The following is a 19,815-nucleotide window of genomic DNA, read 5'->3' as shown; positions in this document are numbered from 1 at the left end:
CTATCTTGAGAAAGAAGAATGGAACTGGAGGAATCAACCTGCCTGACTTCAGGCTCTACTACAAAGCCACAGTCATCAAGACAGTATGGTACTGGCACAAAGACAGAAATATAGATCAATGGAACAAAATAGAAAGCCCAGAGATAAATCCATGCACATATGGACACCTTATCTTTGACAAAGGAGGCAAGAATATACAATGGATTAAAGACAATCTCTTTAACAAGTGGTGCTGGGAAAACTGGTCAACCATTTGTAAAAGAATGAAACTAGAGCACTTTCTAACACATACACAGAAATAAACTCATGGATTAAAGATCTAAACGTAAGACCAGAAACTATAAAACTCCTAGAGGAGAACATAGGCAAAACACTCTCCGAAATCTATCTTTTTTTTTTTTTTTATAAAGTTTTATTAAAGTATAAAGGAGATAGAGAAAGCATCTGACATAGGCATCAGAAGGGGGTAGAAAGAGTATCCCTGAAATCTATCTTTTAAGATCATTTCTCCCTCTGTAATTTCAGGATCAATGTCAGTAAACATGTGGAGAGCCTCCCATAATCTTTGTTAAGAGTTTACCAGGAGTTTCCTTCTCTCCCTATTCTATGTTAGTTAACTTAGCATAGTTTAAAGTCTTAGCATATGCTCTCTTGAGTCCTTCAAGAATACATCTGGCAAAGTGGCTTTGTTATGGGAACGACTTGGCTCCCAGTAGGGAGGAAGGCTATTTTGTGATCCCTCTTTCCCCTTGCCTCCAAGCCATTCATCTCCAAAAGTAATGGCTTCCCCCAAAACTCGAGCTCTCAAGTCAGGAATCAGCATCTGTCCCAAGACATATCCTCTAAATAGTCTACTGAGACTGAGGTAAGCTCTCCTGGAAGGGTGCCTTGATTCTCAGCCTGTTCAGTTGGCAGCCCCAGATACAGGGGCAAAGTAAGAGAACAGGAGGGAGCTGAAGGTTTCACACTCAAGTCTGTACCCTTAGGACACAAGTCTGGCATGTCTCACAGAGAGATAAAGAGCAACATATATGGCACTTCCACCCATTTCTTTGTTTTCTACAGAACTGATCTAATTGTAAACAATATTGTAATTAAGAGACTCTTCAACAGGCTAGTGTTCCCTGTCTTCCAAAGGATACTATGGCCATTTGGTATCACAGAAGAAGATCAGGCATGTCTTTTTAAACTCTAGGGATCAAACTTGTCCTAGTTTTTTGTTTTTGTTTTTTTTTTAATAGATTTTAAAGGAGTGGTTTTGGAAATGTTAGTTCCCATCTATAAGAGAGAAAAAAGAAGCATCCACAGCCATGGTTTCTTTCCACCGAAGGCGTCCCTCTCTGCTCTAGATGGGAGTGTAGACAGACTTTCCACCGAAGTTTTCCTTCCCTGGTCGGACTTAGTCTGTCCCTTACCAATGCAGAAGCCTGATTCACCTCTTCCGGTTCTACCACTGAGATGGGGTGGAGATGCACCAGGGGTAGATCTGATGGCATCCCAAATTGATTTCTAGTTCTATACCACCACAACCTTTGATTTGTCAGAGTAGTTTCCCAAAATGTTTACCAAGCTAGGACTACTAGGGGAAGCATCCGTCTTCCCTGTGCCTATGCACATTCCTGAGTACAGTCCTGACTGCAGTAGAAATGGTGAGTCATAAAGGGATAAACAACAACCAAGATGTCCTTTCTGAGTGTCACCACGCCAGTATATGTGATAGCAAAAGGGTCGGCCAGCGAGGAAAAAGTGATTTTTGTCCTCAAGCTACTAGAACCAATCCTTCCAGTCCATTTCCACAGATTCCACAGAAAGAATATCTAAGGAGTTGAGACAGAAGCCACCCGAGAGCCTCTTCTGGTCCACTACTAAAGGAAGAAACCCTTTGCATTTCCAATCTGACCAGATCCTGCAATTCCCAATCTGTGTCCTCAAAAACCTCATGGTCAGCAGCAGTGCTTCTCTCCACATAGATCAGAGGCACAGCCATGACAAAGACTCACTTTCAGATCGCTGGTCCCTGAGGCAGCCAAGAGAGTGACCTTTAGCCTGAGAGACATTCCTGGAGTTAAAGTTCTGTCTTGCTCCCAAATCTGCTCTTGTAGCTTTTGGCTCCTAGCAAGACCAGGCACTTCCATGACTACCAAGCTTGGGGTCTAAGTGAAAGTACATAGTAACGGCATGAATCTTAAGTCTACTCAAAGTCTATGACCCAACAGATTAGGTTAGTAGTTCTGATTCCCCATGCAATTACAAAGTGGTCAAAGGGACCAGGAAAAATGACCAAGAAAGGAAAGTTCTGTCCACACACTTTGCCATCCTCTGGCCACTCCCTTCACAGGGACATTGGGTGTCTCTTGGCATTGACAGGTGGTATAAACCCCTGACAAGGCTCCCCTTTTTGGATCTGCCTTCAGTCATTACGAGGCACCGTGAAACTGCAGAGCAGGGCTCATCACTTGCTTTGTGCAGGGCATGTCATTCATTCACACAAGCAAACCATAGAGTTAGTAAAAGTAAAGCAGAAAATATGTATACTGAGAAAGCAGAGAGACTAGAGCTCTTGAATGTTCTTACCCTGTCCTGAAGATCCTGGGCAAGCCCCAAGATGATAGCTTAATGTGAACAATGCAGATTCATGATCTCCGAAGAAGACTTAGCTTCTGGACCAGGGACCAAGCTTGATCACTCAAGAGCTTTTGCATAGCAGAGATTTATTTAAAGTACAGAAAGGGACAGAGTAAGCTTCTGACATAGACATCAGAAGGGGGATGGAGAGTGTCCCCCTCGCTAGTCTTAGCAAGGGAGCTATATCCTTTTTTTAATTGGTTATTCCTATCAAGCCAGGTGTTTAAAATGCACTGTTCCTTGTATAGTTGTGGCATCTCCCCATTTTTTTCTGTGTTGAGCTGGAAGACTAGGAGGTATGTCCAATTTGTCATTCATTCAGTCACTCACTCACTTTCTCATTGAACACACACCCCTTAGACTTCTTTAAATCTGTGAGATTAAAAGATGTTACTAGTGCTTTAACTTGCTTATTCTGCTAGAATTCTAGAAAGAGCCCATGAGATAAATGAAAAGGCTGCTTAACTAGGAGATGAAAGTGTGTGTAGGAATCTGTTACTTCCCTCAGCTTCAGTTTTGTCACATGTCCATGGAGGATTAGAGATGAAGAGATTTTAGACAACGCATGCACAAGGAAAAGCCTTCAGGAAGACAAAGAGTAATTAGTATTCACTGACAGGGTAAGTGTTTAGTGTCTATAATATTCAAAGAATATTCAAGAGTGATTTTAAATTGTCGGTTTCAAATATCTCCTCTATTTTCCCTCCTTCCCCTTAAGACATTTGTGAATAAGAACAAATACAATATTGTAAAGTAATTAGCCTCCAATTAAAATAAATAAATTTATATTAAAAAAAGAACTTCCCTCCAACTGCCAGTGAAAAATAGTAGTTTTGTGAATTAGAGATAGGGTTCAATACAGGATATTAATAATGTAATATTGTTTTTCCTTATAGGGTGTTTGTGAGTTTGATGAAGAATGTTTTAAAAAGTATGGGAAAATGTGGGGGTGAGTATTCTGAAAACTCCCATCGGACACACTTGTTATAATAATCCTGCCCTCCCCTGGTGGTGTGGAGGGCACTCTCAGTCCAGAGCTTCTTGGAATGAAGTCATTTGCTGTAAAGCTTGCAGGTTTTTTCTACCAGAGATCATGAAGGCCACCAGGTATCCAGGTCCACAGTCTGAATCAGGCCTGGAGGACCACAGGTCGTCACTTTTCTCCAGACTTTGAGGCCCAGAGACTCCTAGCATCACTTTCTCTCCAGGATCTCACTCTTCCTCCCCTTTTTCATTTTTCTCTCCTTAGGTTACCTTTAATTGCATAAAATGCATTATCCCAGAACATTCTAATATGTGCTCATAAATGTATCTTATGACCCTTTCCCACATGATTACCTTTTAATTTAAACCCAATATCCTTTATTTAAACTCTGGATTTAATATGTCCTTTTGGAAAAAGAGATGAGGGTTATAGATTAACATAATGGGAAATCATTTCTGCTCAGCTTTTTACTTTCTCTACATGTATGGAATTTGTTTAATTTTCAGGTAAGATTTTCCAATAGAATTGTATTCAATGATTGTTTTATCTACTGTTTTTCTCTGACCTTGAGGAGATGTAGGGTATATATATCTAACCCAGTCTGTCAGGTGGGCTTTAGGAGCTGTTGGAGGTTTGGTGAGAGCAGAGGGAGAGGTGTCTTGTGGTGCTTCTTTGCCAACAGCAAGTGGCAGAGGCTCTACCTGTCCGGACCTCTTCATCTTCTCTCATGAGGCCCTCAGAAACCATGGGAACCTGTGAGTTGCCATGGCCCCACATGTCAACCTGCTTGAGTGGAAAGAATACATAGCACTGGGACACTACTGGCCCAGCTTCAGCTGCCCCTCCAACGCTTAGTACCTGTGAGCTCGGGCTGGAGTCCGTTTTTCATGGTGGATCCCAGTTCTCTTTTAGAAAATGGTTCTCATGCATGGATGTATGAGGAGCACCTGGGAGAGCTTGTTATAAATACAGACTTTGACCCCACTCATCAGTACACTGAATCACTATGATCTGAGGTGGGTTCAAAGACCTGATTGTAACTGTTAGTGAGAGAAATTATTAAGGCTGGAGTGACATCATGAATATAAAGCAAACCACTATCTCTTCTCTACCCAAGTGTTGTTGCAAAACCATGGTGGGAAGAAGGGAATCATACAAATAATAACTCAGTCAGGTGGAAGAGCAGATTAAGTGCCTCCTCAATCCCTCCTGTCACTGCTTCAGCACTAAATGCTCTTGACACCCAATTACACCCTCTGAGTTTTAGAACAGCTTTTGGAAATGGGCAGAAGTAAGTGCAGTGTTTCTCTGCAATTTTTATATGTGATCATGAAACCATATGAGATTCATCTGTGAAATTAAAGGAGGAATAGGGAACATGTGGAAAATCTTCCAATTTGTTCTAGCCATTGCAAGTGATTGATAATGAAACCAAAATGTCAGAAGACAGTAAATAACCCAGAGTAAACCTCACTCCAGTGGCCAATTCCCATGAATGGGCATCCTGATAGTCAGGAGATCAGGTCAAACAGTGACATGTCACATCTGAGGAGTCAGCTTTGTGTGATAGGTGGGTCAAACGTGGGCCTGCCCTGCTGGTGATGGATGTCACCGACATGGAGCCTGAGGCCCACGGGACCCATGTAATGAAAAGAAAATATTTAAAAGATGAGTTATACATACTTCTCTGATCTTTTTCATTCTCTTTTTCCTTTTGTTCAAATTCTCCTGAACTTGATGCTACCAAAGATATCTCACTATTTAAAATATTTGCTTAAAAAATATTAACTAGTAAGCAAATTTTAGAAAATAGGACAAAAAAATCTTTCATATCCCACTGTCAGTTGTGGAGCATTCCAAATCTTCTTCCATTTGCAGATATATTGTTACATATTTATGATAGCTGTATCTACAGTTTTCATCTAATATTATATGCATTTTCATGCTTTGGGTATATCTTAAAAAATGACTGAGTAGATGGACTCCCCTTAATTATTTTTTAATTTTCAGATAATTTACTTCCTTCAATTATTTACTAACCTAACTTCCTTCTTGATAATGAAATATATTAAACCTATAAAAATTGTGGAAAATGATACAGGAAATACCCATATACTTACCACCTAGAATTAGCAGTGTTTTCATGGTATTTTTAATGATAACTTTAGAAGGATGGGTTATGTAATGTTAAGATAAACATCTGGACTTCCAGGTATGGCTCCAGCTGCAGAAAATGGCTTATTAAGTTTAATCAGCTTTGTTTTCCCCACACAGGATTTTTGAAGGTAAACATCCTCTGTTGGTTATCACAGATCCAGATGTGATCAAAACAGTACTAGTGAAAGAATGTTATTCTGTCTTCACAAACCGGAAGGTAGGCATCCATTTTTTTAATTTAAAATTTGTTTATTAGATATGCATTTTGAAATATATTACAGATTCACAGGATATTGTCAAAAGAGAAAAATACAGAAAGGCTGGATGTCAGGTACCTTTCATCCTGATTCCTCCAACGGCAATAAATTGATTAATTAGTCTACAATTTCAAAGCAGAAAGCTGACATTCATACTATCCACAGAGCATATTGTGGTTTCTTCAGTTTCATGCTCACTCATTGTGTATGTTTTGTTCTGTGAAATGTGTCCTAGATGTAGATTTGTGTAGCTACCACTACAATCAATGTACAGAACTATTCCATCCCTACAAGTCTCCTCCTTACTATTCTTATATAGTTGTAGCAGGTAGCTTGTTTTTTCCTCTTATCAGGGTCTTTAGCATAGCAAACACTGCTCTTTAAATTTTGATGAATGATTTATCAATTTTCCATTTTATGGATTTTGCCTTTGTTGTCAAGTCCAAAATATCTTGACCTAGCCCTAGGCCTTGAAGATTTTCTCCTATTTTGTCCCTAAACATTAAATCATTTTATGTTTTACATTTACGCCTATAACCCATTTTATGTTAGTTTCTCTGTAACGTGTGAGGTTAAGTTTTTTTTTTTTTTAATTTGGCTTCTAAATGTCTGAATTGCCCTAGCACCATTTATGGAAAGACTATCCATTTAAAATAATGTGTTTATTTAATATTTATTCATTTTTAGCTGTGCTGGGTCTTCACTGCTGTGCTCAGGCTTGAGCCTGGCTGTGTGCAGGTTTGTGGCTGTGGAGGTTAACTGCGGACAGGTGTGTCAGTGCAGTCGAGTGACAGTAGTGAGGACTGGCTTTAGGCATCTGAGCATCTGCAGGGGCCTGTCATAATGTTTTGCACATGCCCACCCAAAAAGATTGACTGCTGTTATCAATCCTGGGTCTTATAGCATCAACAGTGGCACTAGCTGGGCAGCTCTAGTGGGGTTGGAGGCAGTAGGGTAGGATTCATGAAACTCCCTGAACACCATGAACATGGAATAAAAGACGGCTGATTGTTCAGTTGACTGGGGAGAAAGGCTACACACACTGGTCAGTTTCCATTGGTATCAGAAGCTGCACATGGCTCTTCATTTCTCTTTTTTGCCCCTTCCTTCCCCTCTCCTTCCCTTGCCTGTCATGTCTTCTTGGACTATCCAGTCCTAAACCCATAGGTGGGCCACAGAATGTGGGCAGCCTCACACATCAGGGTGGGGCCAGAGAAGGAGGACAGTGGCTCCAAATCAGAGACTGAGTAGGGAGGGGATGGTGTTCACAGGGATGGCAGCTGGGCACTGGTAAAGTGAAAGTGAAAGTCACGAGAGGGGGAGGAGCCAAGATGGCGGAGGAGTAGGACGGGGAGAACACTTTCTCCCCCACAAATTCATCAAAAGAGCATTTAAACGTCGAGTAAATTCCACAAAACAACTTCTGAATGCCGGCAGAGGACATCAGGCACCCAGAAAAGCAATCCAACTCTTCGAAAGGAGCACGACTGAACAAAGAGAAGAAATACAGCTCCACCCATCAGAACACCGACACAAGCTTCCCTAACCAGGAAACCTTGACAAACCACCTGTACAAACCCACACACAGTGAGGAAAAGCCACAATAAAGAGAACTCCACAAACTGCCAGAATACAGAAAGGACACCCCAAACTCAGCAATTTAAACAAGATGAAGAGACAGAGGAATAGCCAGCAGATAAAGGAACAGGATAAATGCCCACCAAACCAAACAAAAGAGGAAGAGATAGGGAATCTACCTGATAAAGAATTCCGAATAATGATAGTGAAATTGATCCAAAATCTTGAAATTAAAATGGAATCACAGATAAATAGCGTGGAGACAAGGATTGAGAAGATGCAAGAAAGGTTTAACAAGGACCTAGAAGAAATAAAAAAGAGTCAATATATAATGAATAATGCAATAAATGAAATTAAAAACACTCTGGAGGCAACAAATAGTAGAATAACAGAGGCAGAAGATAGGATTAGTGAATTAGAAGATAGAATGGTAGAAATAAATGAATCAGAGAGAATAAAAGAAAAACGAATTAAAAGAAATGAGGAGAATCTCAGAGACCTCCAGGACAATATTAAACGCTACAACATTCGAATCATAGGGGTTCCAGAAGAAGAAGACAAAAAGAAAGACCATGAGAAAATACTGGAGGAGATAATAGTTGAAAACTTCCCTAAACTGGGGAAGGAAATAATCACCCAAGTCCAAGAAACCCAGAGAATCCCAAACAGGATAAACCCAAGGCGAAACACCCCAAGACACATATTAATCAAATTAACAAAGATCAAACACAAAGAACAAATATTAAAAGCAGCAAGGGAAAAACAACAAATAACACACAAGGGAATTCCCATAAGGATAACAGCTGATCTTTCAATAGAAACTCTTCAAGCCAGGAGGGAATGGCAAGACATACTTAAAATGATGAAAGAAAATAACCTACAGCCCAGATTATTGTACCCAGCAAGGATTTCATTCAAGTATGAAGGAGAAATCAAAAGCTTCTCAGACAAGCAAAAGCTGAGAGAATTCTGCACCACCAAACCAGCTCTCCAACAAATACTAAAGGATATTCTCTAGACAGGAAACACAAAAATGGTGTATAAATTCGAACCCAAAACAATAAAGTAAATGGCAACGGGATCATACTTATCAGTAATTACCTTAAACGTAAATGGGTTGAATGCCCCAACCAAAAGACAAAGACTGGCTGAATGGATACAAAAACAAGACCCCTACATATGTTGTCTACAAGAGACCCACCTCAAAACAGGGGACACATACAGACTGAAAGTGAAGGGCTGGAAAAAGATTTTCCATGCAAATAGGGACCAAAAGAAAGCAGGAGTAGCAATACTCATATCAGATAAAATAGACTTTAAAACAAAGGCTGTGAAAAGAGACAAAGAAGGTCACTACATAATGATCAAAGGATCAATCCAAGAAGAAGATATAACAATTATAAATATATATGCACCCAACACAGGAGCACCGCAGTATGTAAGACAAATGCTAACAAGTATGAAAGGAGAAATTAACAATAACACAATAATAGTGGGAGACTTTAATACCCCACTCACACCTATGGATAGATCAACTAAACAGAAAATTAACAAGGAAACACAAACTTTAAATGATACAATAGACCAGTTAGACCTAATTGATATCTATAGGACATTTCATCCCAAAACAATGAATTTCACCTTTTTCTCAAGCGCACATGGAACCTTCTCCAGGATAGATCACATCCTGGGCCATAAAGCTAGCCTTGGTAAATTCAAAAAAATAGAAATCATTCCAAGCATCTTTTCTGACCACAATGCAGTAAGATTAGATCTCAATTACAGGAGAAAAACTATTAAAAATTCCAACATATGGAGGCTGAACAACATGCTGCTGAATAACCAACAAATCACAGAAGAAATCAAAAAAGAAATCAAAATTTGCATAGAAACGAATGAAAATGAAAACACAACAACCCAAAACCTGTGGGACACAGTAAAAGCAGTCGTAAGGGGAAAGTTCATAGCAATACAGGCACACCTCAAGAAACAAGAAAAAAGTCAAATAAATAACCTAACTCTACACCTAAAGCAACTAGAAAAGGAAGAAATGAAGAACCCCAGGGTTAGTAGAAGGAAAGAAATCTTAAAAATTAGAGCAGAAATAAATGCAAAAGAAACAAAAGAGACCATAGCAAAAATCAACAAAGCCAAAAGCTGGTTCTTTGAAAGGATAAATAAAATCGACAAACCATTAGCCAGACTCATCAAGAAACAAAGGGAGAAAAATCAAATCAATAAAATTAGAAACGAAAATGGAGAGATCACAACAGACAACACAGAAATACAAAGGATCATAAGAGACTATTATCAACAATTATATGCCAATAAAATGGACAACGAGGAAGAAATGGACAAATTCTTAGAAAAGTACAACTTTCCAAAACTCGACCAGGAAGAAATAGAAAACCTTAACAGACCCATCACAAGCACGAAAATTGAAACTGTAATCAAAAATCTTCCAGCAAACAAAAGCCCAGGTCCAGATGGCTTCACAGCTGAATTCTACCAAAAATTTAGAGAAGAGCTAACACCTATCCTGCTCAAACTCTTCCAGAAAATTGCAGAGGAAGGTAAACTTCCAAACTCATTCTATGAGGCCACCATCACCCTAATACCAAAACCTGACAAAGATCCCACAAAAAAAGAAAACTACAGGCCAATATCACTAATGAACATAGATGCAAAAATCCTAAACAAAATTCTAGCAATCAGAATCCAACAACACATTAAAAAGATCATACACCATGACCAAGTGGGCTTTATCCCAGGGATGCAAGGATTCTTCAATATCCGCAAATCAATCAATGTAATACACCATATTAACAAACTGAAAAATAAAAACCATATGATTATTTCAATAGATGCAGAGAAAGCCTTTGACAAAATTCAACACCCATTTATGATAAAAACTCTCCAGAAAGCAGGAATAGAAGGAACATACCTCAACATAATAAAAGCTATATATGACAAACCCACAGCGAACATTATCCTCAATGGTGAAAAATTGAAAGCATTTCCTCTAAAGTCAGGAACAAGACAAGGGTGCCCACTTTCACCATTACTATTCAACATAGTTTTGGAAGTTTTGGCCACAGCAATCAGAGCAGAAAAAGAAATAAAAGGAATCCAAACTGGAAAAGAAGAAGTAAAACTCTCACTATTTGCAGATGACATGATCCTCTACATAGAAAACCCTAAAGACTCCACCAGAAAATTACTAGAACTAATCAATGATTATAGTAAAGTTGCAGGATATAAAATCAACACACAGAAATCCCTTGCATTCCTATACACTAATAATGAGAAAACAGAAAGAGAAATTAAGGAAACAATTCCATTCACCATTGCAACGAAAAGAATAAAATACTTAGGAATATATCTACCTAAAGAAACTAAAGACCTATATATAGAAAACTATAAAACACTGGTGAAAGAAATCAAAGAGGACACTAATAGATGGAGAAATATACCATGTTCATGGATTGGAAGAATCAATATAGTGAAAATGAGTATACTACCCAAAGCAATTTATAGATTCAACGCAATCCCTATCAAGCTACCAACAGTATTCTTCACAGAGCTAGAACAAATAATTTCACAATTTGTATGGAAATACAAAAAACCTTGAATAGCCAAAGCGATCTTGAGAAAGAAAAATGGAACTGGAGGAATCAACCTACCTGACTTCAGGCTCTACTACAAAGCCACAGTTATCAAGACAGTATGGTACTGGCACAAAGACAGAAATATAGATCAATGGAACAAAATAGAAAGCCCAGAGATAAATCCACGCACATATGGACACCTTATCTTTGACAAAGGAGGCAAGAATATACAATGGATTAAAGACAATCTCTTTAACAAGTGGTGCTGGGAAATCTGGTCAACCACTTGTAAAAGAATGAAACTAGAATACTTTCTAACACCATATACAAAAATAAACTCAAAATGGATTAAAGATCTCAACGTAAGACCAGAAACTATAAAACTCCTAGAGGAGAACATAGGCAAAACTCTCTCTGACATACATCACAGCAGGATCCTCTATGACCCACCTCCCAGAATATTGGAAATAAAAGCAAAAATAAACAAATGGGACCTAATTAAACTTAAAAGCTTCTGCACATCAAAGGAAACTATTAGCAAGGTGAAAAGACAGCCTTCAGAATGGGAGAAAATAATAGCAAATGAAGCAACCGACAAACAACTAATCTCAAAAATATACAAGCAACTCCTACAGCTCAACTCCAGAAAAATAAATGACCCAATCAAAAAATGGGCCAAAGATCTAAATAGACATTTCTCCAAAGAAGACATACAGATGGCTAACAAACACATGAAAAGATGCTCAACATCACTCATTATCAGAGAAATGCAAATCAAAACCACTAGGAGGTACCATTTCACACCAGTCAGAATGGCTGCAATCCAAAAGTCTACAAATAATAAATGCTGGAGAGGGTGTGGAGAAAAGGGAACCCTCTTACACTGTTGGTGGGAATGCAAACTAGTACAGCCACTATGGAGAACAGTGTGGAGATTCCTTAAAAAACTGGGAATAGAACTGCCTTATGATCCAGCAATCCCACTGCTGGGCATACACACTGAGGAAACCAGAAGGGAAAGAGACACGTGTACCCCAATGTTCATCGCAGCACTGTTTATAATAGCCAGGACATGGAAGCAACCTAGATGTCCATCAGCAGATGAATGGATAAGAAAGCTGTGGTACATATACACAATGGAGTATTACTCAGCCATTAAAAAGAATACATTTGAATCAGTTCTAATGAGGTGGATGAAACTGGAGCCTATTATACAGAGTGAAGTAAGCCAGAAGGAAAAACACCAATACAGTATACTAACGCATATATATGGAATTTAGAAAGATGGTAACGATAACCCTGTATACGAGACAGCAAAAGAGACACTGACGTATAAAACAGTCTTATGGACTTTGTGGGAGAGGGAGAGGGTGGGAAGAATTGGGAGAATGGCATTGAAACATGTAAAATATCATGTATGAAACGAGATGCCAGTCCAGGTTCAATGCACGATACTGGATGCTTGGGGCTAGTGCACTGGGACGACCCAGAGGGATGGTATGGGGAGGGAGGAGGGAGGAGGGAGGAGGGTTCAGGATGGGGAACACATGTATACCTGTGGTGGACTCATTTTGATGTTTGGCAAAGCTAATACAATTATGTGGAGTTTGAAAATAAAATAAAATTAATTAAAATTAAAAAAAAAAAGAAAGTGAAAGTCACTCAGTCATGTTCCCATGGACTATACAGTCCATGGAATTCTCGAGGCCAGAATACTGGAGTGGGTAGCCTTTCCCTTCTCCAGGGTATCTTCCCAACCCATGGATTGAACCCAGGTCTCCCACATTGCAGGAGGATTCTTTACCAGATGAGCCACAAGGGAAGCCCAAGAATCCTGGAGTGGGTAGCCTTTTCCTTCTCCAGGGGAATCTTCCTGATACAAAAATTGGACTGAGGTCTACTCCACTGCAGGTGGATTCTTTACCAACTAGCTATCAGGGGAGCCCCTTTCACTTTCCCTGGTAAGGTAACCCAGAATACTCACTTGTGGGGTTGGCCCATAAGGCGAGGGGGCATTGTGAGTGGAAAGGGATGCATTGTGGATTGGGTCCATAAAGGAAGATTGATCAAGTAATAATATAGAAAGGATGATGGAAGCTGGCATTCTCACTGTTGGAGAAGAAGTCACAGGTTCAAAGACTGAGAAACTAGTCTGTGGAGTCACCACCTGTATTATCAATGCAAATCCATGCTTTTCTGTGTAGATAGATGATAGCAGGCCAGATGATATAGACAGATGACAGATAAATACAGATAAAGACAGATAGGTGTGTGTGTGTGTGTGTTTGTGTAGCTACAAAAGCACATTATACCTACTGCTTTCTACTGATATAGTATAGACACCTGAGCAGCTGCAGGGGTCTGGGATGGGGTTTTACACATGCCCAGCCAAAAAGATTGGGGCTGGCAGCTGATATGGATTTTGGGTCTCACGGCATCACTGGCTGGAGCAGCTCTCTTGGGGTTGAGGGGGAAGACAGGACGCAAGAAATTGGAATCTGCCCATCACTGACTCGATGGACATGAGTTTGGGTAAACTCCGGGAGTTGGTGATGGACAGGGAGGCCTGGCATGCTGCGATTCATGGGGTCGCTAAGAGTCGGACACGACTGAGTGACTGAACTGAACTGAACTGAACTGAATATAGAACCCTGGGAGTGATCAGCACCAAAATTTTCAGAGGTTGCTCAATGACTATGCTGGCAGTTGGCTTCATCATAGCAAAGTTTCTGGGGTTTTCTGCAGAGCAGGATACAGAGAACCATAGTCACTCCTGCTGCGTGGTTGACACTGATAGTCCCTGCCCTTCTTCTTTGTTCCTAGTTGTCTCTAGTTGTCTCAGCTCTGCTCTTCTCTGGGAAGGGTGAAAGCAAAGCAGGTCATTTGTGCAATGTTCTGAAAGGCTGGAGAAACTGGTCACTGATCCTGTTGTCTCTTTTAGTCATTTTTAATGTTTCCAGCAAGGGAAAATGTCTCAGGCTGGGGAAATCCCTTTTGATGCTGAGCAGTTCAGGCCTAGAGGAAGGGATGATGCAAACATCAGCTATTCTCCTCTTTTTGTGAGTTATTTTCAAGTGTGCTCTGTTGTATTGCTGAGGCTTCTTAGACCTATTTTCATTTACTGTGAGCTACCTAATTATGAGACAACAAAGGCTGGAGTCTCCACTCTGGTGATGAGTCTCCTATCTTGAAGATGTCACTTTAGTATTTCATCATTAAAGTGCTATTAGCTGTAGGTCTTTTTGTAGATGCTCTTTATCAAGTTGAGGAAATTTTTTTGTCTTCCTGTTTTGTGAGTTTTATCATGAATGAGTGTTGGAGCAATCTATTTTAAAACAAAATATAAATTTGAAAGATTGAGGAGATTTTCAAACAAGTTTGCTTCATACACCTGTCCCAAGCTGAGAAGTAGAATTGTCTTCTTTCCCCTTCTATTCCTGGGGAAAATGAAGGGGGAAATGTTTTCCATATCATTGCATAATTTTTTTCAGAAGATCAGGTAGATTCATAATCTTTCGCGTAGTTAGTACTACTTAAAAAGTCCCCACCATGTCAACACATTCCTTTTTCCAGTTGGTCAGGCTGTAAAATATATGTAAAGACTGAAGTAACCTGAGGCAAAATGCAGTCGGCCAAGGCTATCTGGCTGGCTGTCACCAATGCCTTCTCTGCATGGCCCAGGAACATGAACTAGATCTTATTCCCTTCTATCCCCCTGGAAGAACCCTTTCCATACTACATGGGTCATTTGTGTTTAAAAGGAGATTGGAATATGAATGCTGGAAACCACATCAAGTGGCTGAATGTCTCTTCCACATTCACAGGAACCTAGACATTCAGGATAAATGTTTATTGTTCATCTAGCATAGGGCCTGGTACTACATAGATAGTCATTAAACATGAAGGGGACGACAGAGGATAGATGGCTGGATGGCATCACTGACTCAATGGACGTGAGTCTGAGTGAACTCCGGGAGTTGGTGATGGACAGGGAGGCCTGGCGTGCTGCGGTTCATGGGGTTGCAGAGTCGGACATGACTGAGCGACTGAACTGAACTGAAAGATTTGTTGGATACATTGTTCCCAAATTATTAACAAATTTTCCCCAACTGTTGAGACTTCCAACACTTAGGTAGGGTAAAATGTGTTTTGCTTTCAACTCTAGGTTTTTGGTCCAAGGGGAATTATGAAAAATGCTGTTTCTGTGGCTGAGGATGAACAATGGAAGAGAATACGGACATTGCTCTCTCCAGCCTTCACCAGTGGGAAGCTCAAGGAGGTAAGAAAAGAATACGGTTTTCCATGAGCAACTTAAAGAATAAGGTAGAAAATAAATTCATATCCCTGTCTAAGGCGTGTGCCAAATTTGAGTTTCCTAAAATGGTTTTTATCTTCACATCCTAAAAGAGACATCATCAGATTCATAATAAAATGTCATTTACGGCTCCATGCCCCTGAAAACCAGGTTCTTCTAAAACTTGAAAACTTCTCCACATTTAACTTCCTGTGCTGTTGTGTTTTGTGTCTAGATGTTCCCTATCATTGGGAAGTATGGAGATGTGTTGGTGAGGAACCTGAGGAAGGAAGCAGAAAAAGGCAAGTCCGTCAACATGAAAGAGTAAGTAGGAGTGGAGCTTCTGGTCCTCTGAGCTCCAGGGAGACCCTTGTGTTTCGTGCCTTGGAGCCAAATTCCTACTGCTGAGTTACTCTAGTGACCAAACAGAAGCAGGTGTATGGTTTACAATGCCAGCTGGCCGGCCACCCAAGAATGAGTGGTGGCTCATGAAAATATCAGAAGTTATCTTCTGTGTACATGAGCCAGGATTAACTTCTCTGCTTAAGTGTCACCTTGGATATTCTGGGAGACAAAAATACAGTTTGGTCTTAAGTCAGGGAGCGTGATGCCTCCATCTCTGTTGGTTTTCTCAAGATTGCTTTGGCTATTTATGGTCTTGTATGGTATTTTTTTGGGCTGCAAAATGGCTGCAGATGGTGATTGCAGCCATGAAATTAAAAGATGCTTACTCCTTGGAAGGAAAGTTATGGCCAACCTAGACAGCATATTCAGAAGCAGAGACATTACTTTGCCAACAAAGTCCATCTAGTCAAGGCTATGGTTTTTCCAGTGGTCATGTATGGATGTGAGAGTTGGACTGTGAAGAAAGCTGAGCGCTGAAGAATTGATGTTTTTGAACTGCGGTGTTGGAGAAGACTCTTGAGAGTCCCTTAGACTGCAAGGAGATCCAACCAGTCCATCCTAAAGGAGATCAGTTCTGGGTGTTCATTGGAAGGACTGATGCTGAAACTGAAACTACAATACTTTGGCCACTTCATGTGAAGAGTTGACTCATTGGAAGAGACTCTAATGCTGGGAGGGATTGGGGGCAGGAAGAGAAGGGGACGACAGAGGATGAGATGGCTGGATGGCATCACCGACTCGATGGACATGAGTTTGAGTGAACTCTGGGAGTTGGTGATGGACAGGGAGGCCTGGCATGCTGCGATTCATGGGGTTGCAAAGAGTCGGACATGACTGAGCGACTGAACTGAACTGATGGTTCCATATAAACTTGAGGATTATTTGTTCTAGTTCTGTGAAAAGTACCACAAGTATTTTGATAGGGATTGCGCTAGATCTACTTGGGTTGCTTTGGGTTGTATGGACATTTTGGAAACGTTAATTGTAGCTATCCATGTACATGCAGCATCTTTCTGTTTGTTTGGATTTCCTTCATCATTTTATCGTTTACATAGTATAGGTCTTTCACTTCCCTGATTAAGTTTATTCCTAAGTGTTTTATTCTTTTAATGTGATTTTAAACAGGATTGTTTTATTATTTTCTCTTTCTTATAGTTCTTTATTACTGTATAGAAAAGCACCAGATTTCTGCATATTAATCACCTATCTGCCACTTTACTGAATTAATTTATTCTAGTTTTTTGGTGGAACTTCAGGGTTGCCTATATAAAGTATTATTTCATCTGCAAATAGTGATAGTTTTACATGTACCCTTCCAATTTGGATGCATTTTACTTCTTTTTCTTGTATTATTATGGCTAGGACTTCTAATTCTATATTGAGTAGAAAGGGCAAGCATGGGCATCCTTGTCTTGTTCCTGATTCTAGAGACTACTTACTGGTACAAAACAGACACATATCAATTGAATAAATTTGAGAGCTCCAAAATAAACCCTTATACTTAGAGTCAATTAATCTATGATAAAGGAGGTAGGAATATACAGTGGAGAAAAGACAGTCTCTTCAATAAGTATGCTGGGAAAACTGGACAGCTACATGTAAAAGAATGAAATTAGAACATTTTCCTATACCCTATAGAAAAACAAAACTCAAAATGGATTAAAGATCTAAATGTAAGACTGGAAAATCATTAAAACATAGAAGAAACAATAGGCAGAATGCTCTTTGCCATAAATATCATAACAATATGTTTTTGGATTTAACTCTTAAGAAAACAAGAGTAAAAATAAGCAAATGACCTAATTTTTTATTTTTGCTTAATTGAACTTAAAAATCTTTTGCACAGTGAAGTAAAATATTGATAAAATGAAAAGACCACCTAGTTAATGGATGGGAGAATAATTTGCAAATGATATGATGATAAGAGGTTAGTATCCAAAAATATATAAATGTCTCATACAACCCAAAATCTAAATAACAAACAACCCAATGAAAAATGAGCAGAAGATCTTAATAGACATTTTTTTCAAGCGAAGATATACAATTGAAAAGATGTTCAACATTGCAAATCATCAGAGAAATGCAAATCAAAATCACAAAACCAGCCAACACCTGTAAGTTTGGGTGAGGATGTGGAGAAAAGGAAACCCTGGTACAAGGTTGGTGGACTGTAAACTGATGCAGACGCTGTGAGAAACCATATGGAGGTTTCTCCAAAAGCTTAAAGAGAACTATTGTCTGTGTTCCGTCATGTCCCACTCTCTGTGACCCCACAGACTGTAGCCCCCAGGCTCCTCTGTCCATGGGATTTCCCAGGCAAGAATACTGGATTGGGTAGCCATTTCCTTCTGCAGGGGATCTTCCTGACCCAGCGATCGAACCCAAATCTCCTGCCTTGCAGCCTGAGGACTGTGATATGATTCAGGAATTCCACCCTGAGTATACACCCAGTGAAAATGAATATACTAATTTGAAAAGATACATGCACCCCATTTCTTTTATCAGCTTTATTTACAGTAGCCAAGATATGGAAGAATGTAAGTATCTGTCAGTAGATGAATGTTGAAAGAAGATGTATCACATGTGTGTACACACACACACACACACACACACTCCACACAAGAAATATTACCAAGCCATATAAAAGAATGAAACTGTTCCATTTACAACAGCATGTATGGACGTAGAGGGTATCATGCTTAGTGAAATAAGTTAGAGAACGACAAACATTGCATGTTATCATTTGTATGTGGAATCTGAAAATAAAATGAATAAATATCAATATAACAAAACAGAAACAGACTCACAGTGTAGAAAACAAAGTGGTGGTTACCAGTGAGAAGTAGGAAGGGGAGTGCAAGATAGGACAGATGATTAAAAGGTACAAATTGCAATGTATAATGTAATTGTGCTACAGGGATAGACTGTACCTAACAAGGAATGTAGTCAATATTTAATAATAACTTTAAATGGAGTATTTAAAATCGTCCTTCTACACCTGAAACTAATGTGATATTGTATATCAACTCTGCTTTTGCGCTAAAGGGGCATCAGCTCTGAGCACAATTCTGTGGTAAGGTGAGACCCAGATCAATGTCCCCTTTCTTGACTCCCCAGGAAGAGTGAATTTGCTCCCTTTGCTCTGCTCAGACACAGTCCTTATACACCTTTTATTGCCATAGTCAAAGCACACTACTGTCCTCTGTCTGATTATGGGTTCTATCCTTCTGTGACTGAGCTCCTTGAGTTTGGGGGGTGGGGTCTAACTTGCCTTAGTGTCCCCATCCCCCCAGCACGGGGACAGTTGCATCATTCACACTCATACACACCTCAGGAGTGAGTGATAGTAGCAGACAGTCTTCCATGATCCAGCAGGTGGTTCTGAGAGAGTGTGGCTCTTGACCTGTCTTGCCTGGGCATCTGATTATATATGATTTTCTTGTTGACTCTGTTGGATATGGATAGTCAGCTGGTCCTGATTTTAACTGTCTGTGTCTGTCTTTCTCTACTCAGGGTCTTTGGGGCCTACAGCATGGATGTGATTACTAGCACATCATTTGGAGTGAATATTGATTCCCTTGGCAACCCGCAAGATCCCTTTGTGGAGAATGCCAAGAAGCTCTTAAGATTTGATATCCTCAATCCATTTCTTCTCTCAGTAGGTAAGTATCCTACTACATTTCTTTTTCTGTATTCTTCCTCCTGTCCCTCCTTCCCTCTCATTCTTTTTTCCTCTCTTCCTCCTTCCCTCCCTCCCTTTCTTCTTTTTCATAGGTTTATTGAGATATAATTCACCAATTTAAAATATACAATTCAATGGTTTTTATAACCTAAGTGCCCATTGATGGATAAATGGATAGGAAAAATGTGGTATTTATACACACAGACACAAACACAACAGAATAC

At 39.8% G+C, this 19,815-nt stretch overlaps 1 protein-coding gene across 2 annotated transcripts in view; it reads left to right on the top strand.

Annotated features, from left to right (window-relative positions):
• CYP3A24 (cytochrome P450 family 3 subfamily A member 24) overlaps window positions 1–19,815 on the top strand; it is a 79,006-nt gene that overhangs the window by 38,126 nt on the left and 21,065 nt on the right. For both annotated transcript variants that reach the window (XM_059881703.1, XM_024985097.2), the window contains exons 3-7: window positions 3,522–3,574; window positions 5,885–5,984; window positions 15,376–15,489; window positions 15,740–15,828; window positions 19,423–19,571. In XM_059881703.1, the coding sequence (XP_059737686.1) occupies window positions 3,567–3,574; window positions 5,885–5,984; window positions 15,376–15,489; window positions 15,740–15,828; window positions 19,423–19,571 (460 nt within the window). In that variant the 5' untranslated portion in view covers window positions 3,522–3,566. The remainder of the gene's footprint in view (window positions 1–3,521; window positions 3,575–5,884; window positions 5,985–15,375; window positions 15,490–15,739; window positions 15,829–19,422; window positions 19,572–19,815) is intronic.

This window comes from Bos taurus, chromosome 25 (genome assembly GCF_002263795.3).
Source record: "Bos taurus isolate L1 Dominette 01449 registration number 42190680 breed Hereford chromosome 25, ARS-UCD2.0, whole genome shotgun sequence".
NCBI classification, from domain to species: Eukaryota; Metazoa; Chordata; class Mammalia; order Artiodactyla; family Bovidae; genus Bos; species Bos taurus.
Note: the sequence above shows the minus strand (reverse complement) of the source record. Positions and strands in the feature narration are given on the sequence as shown.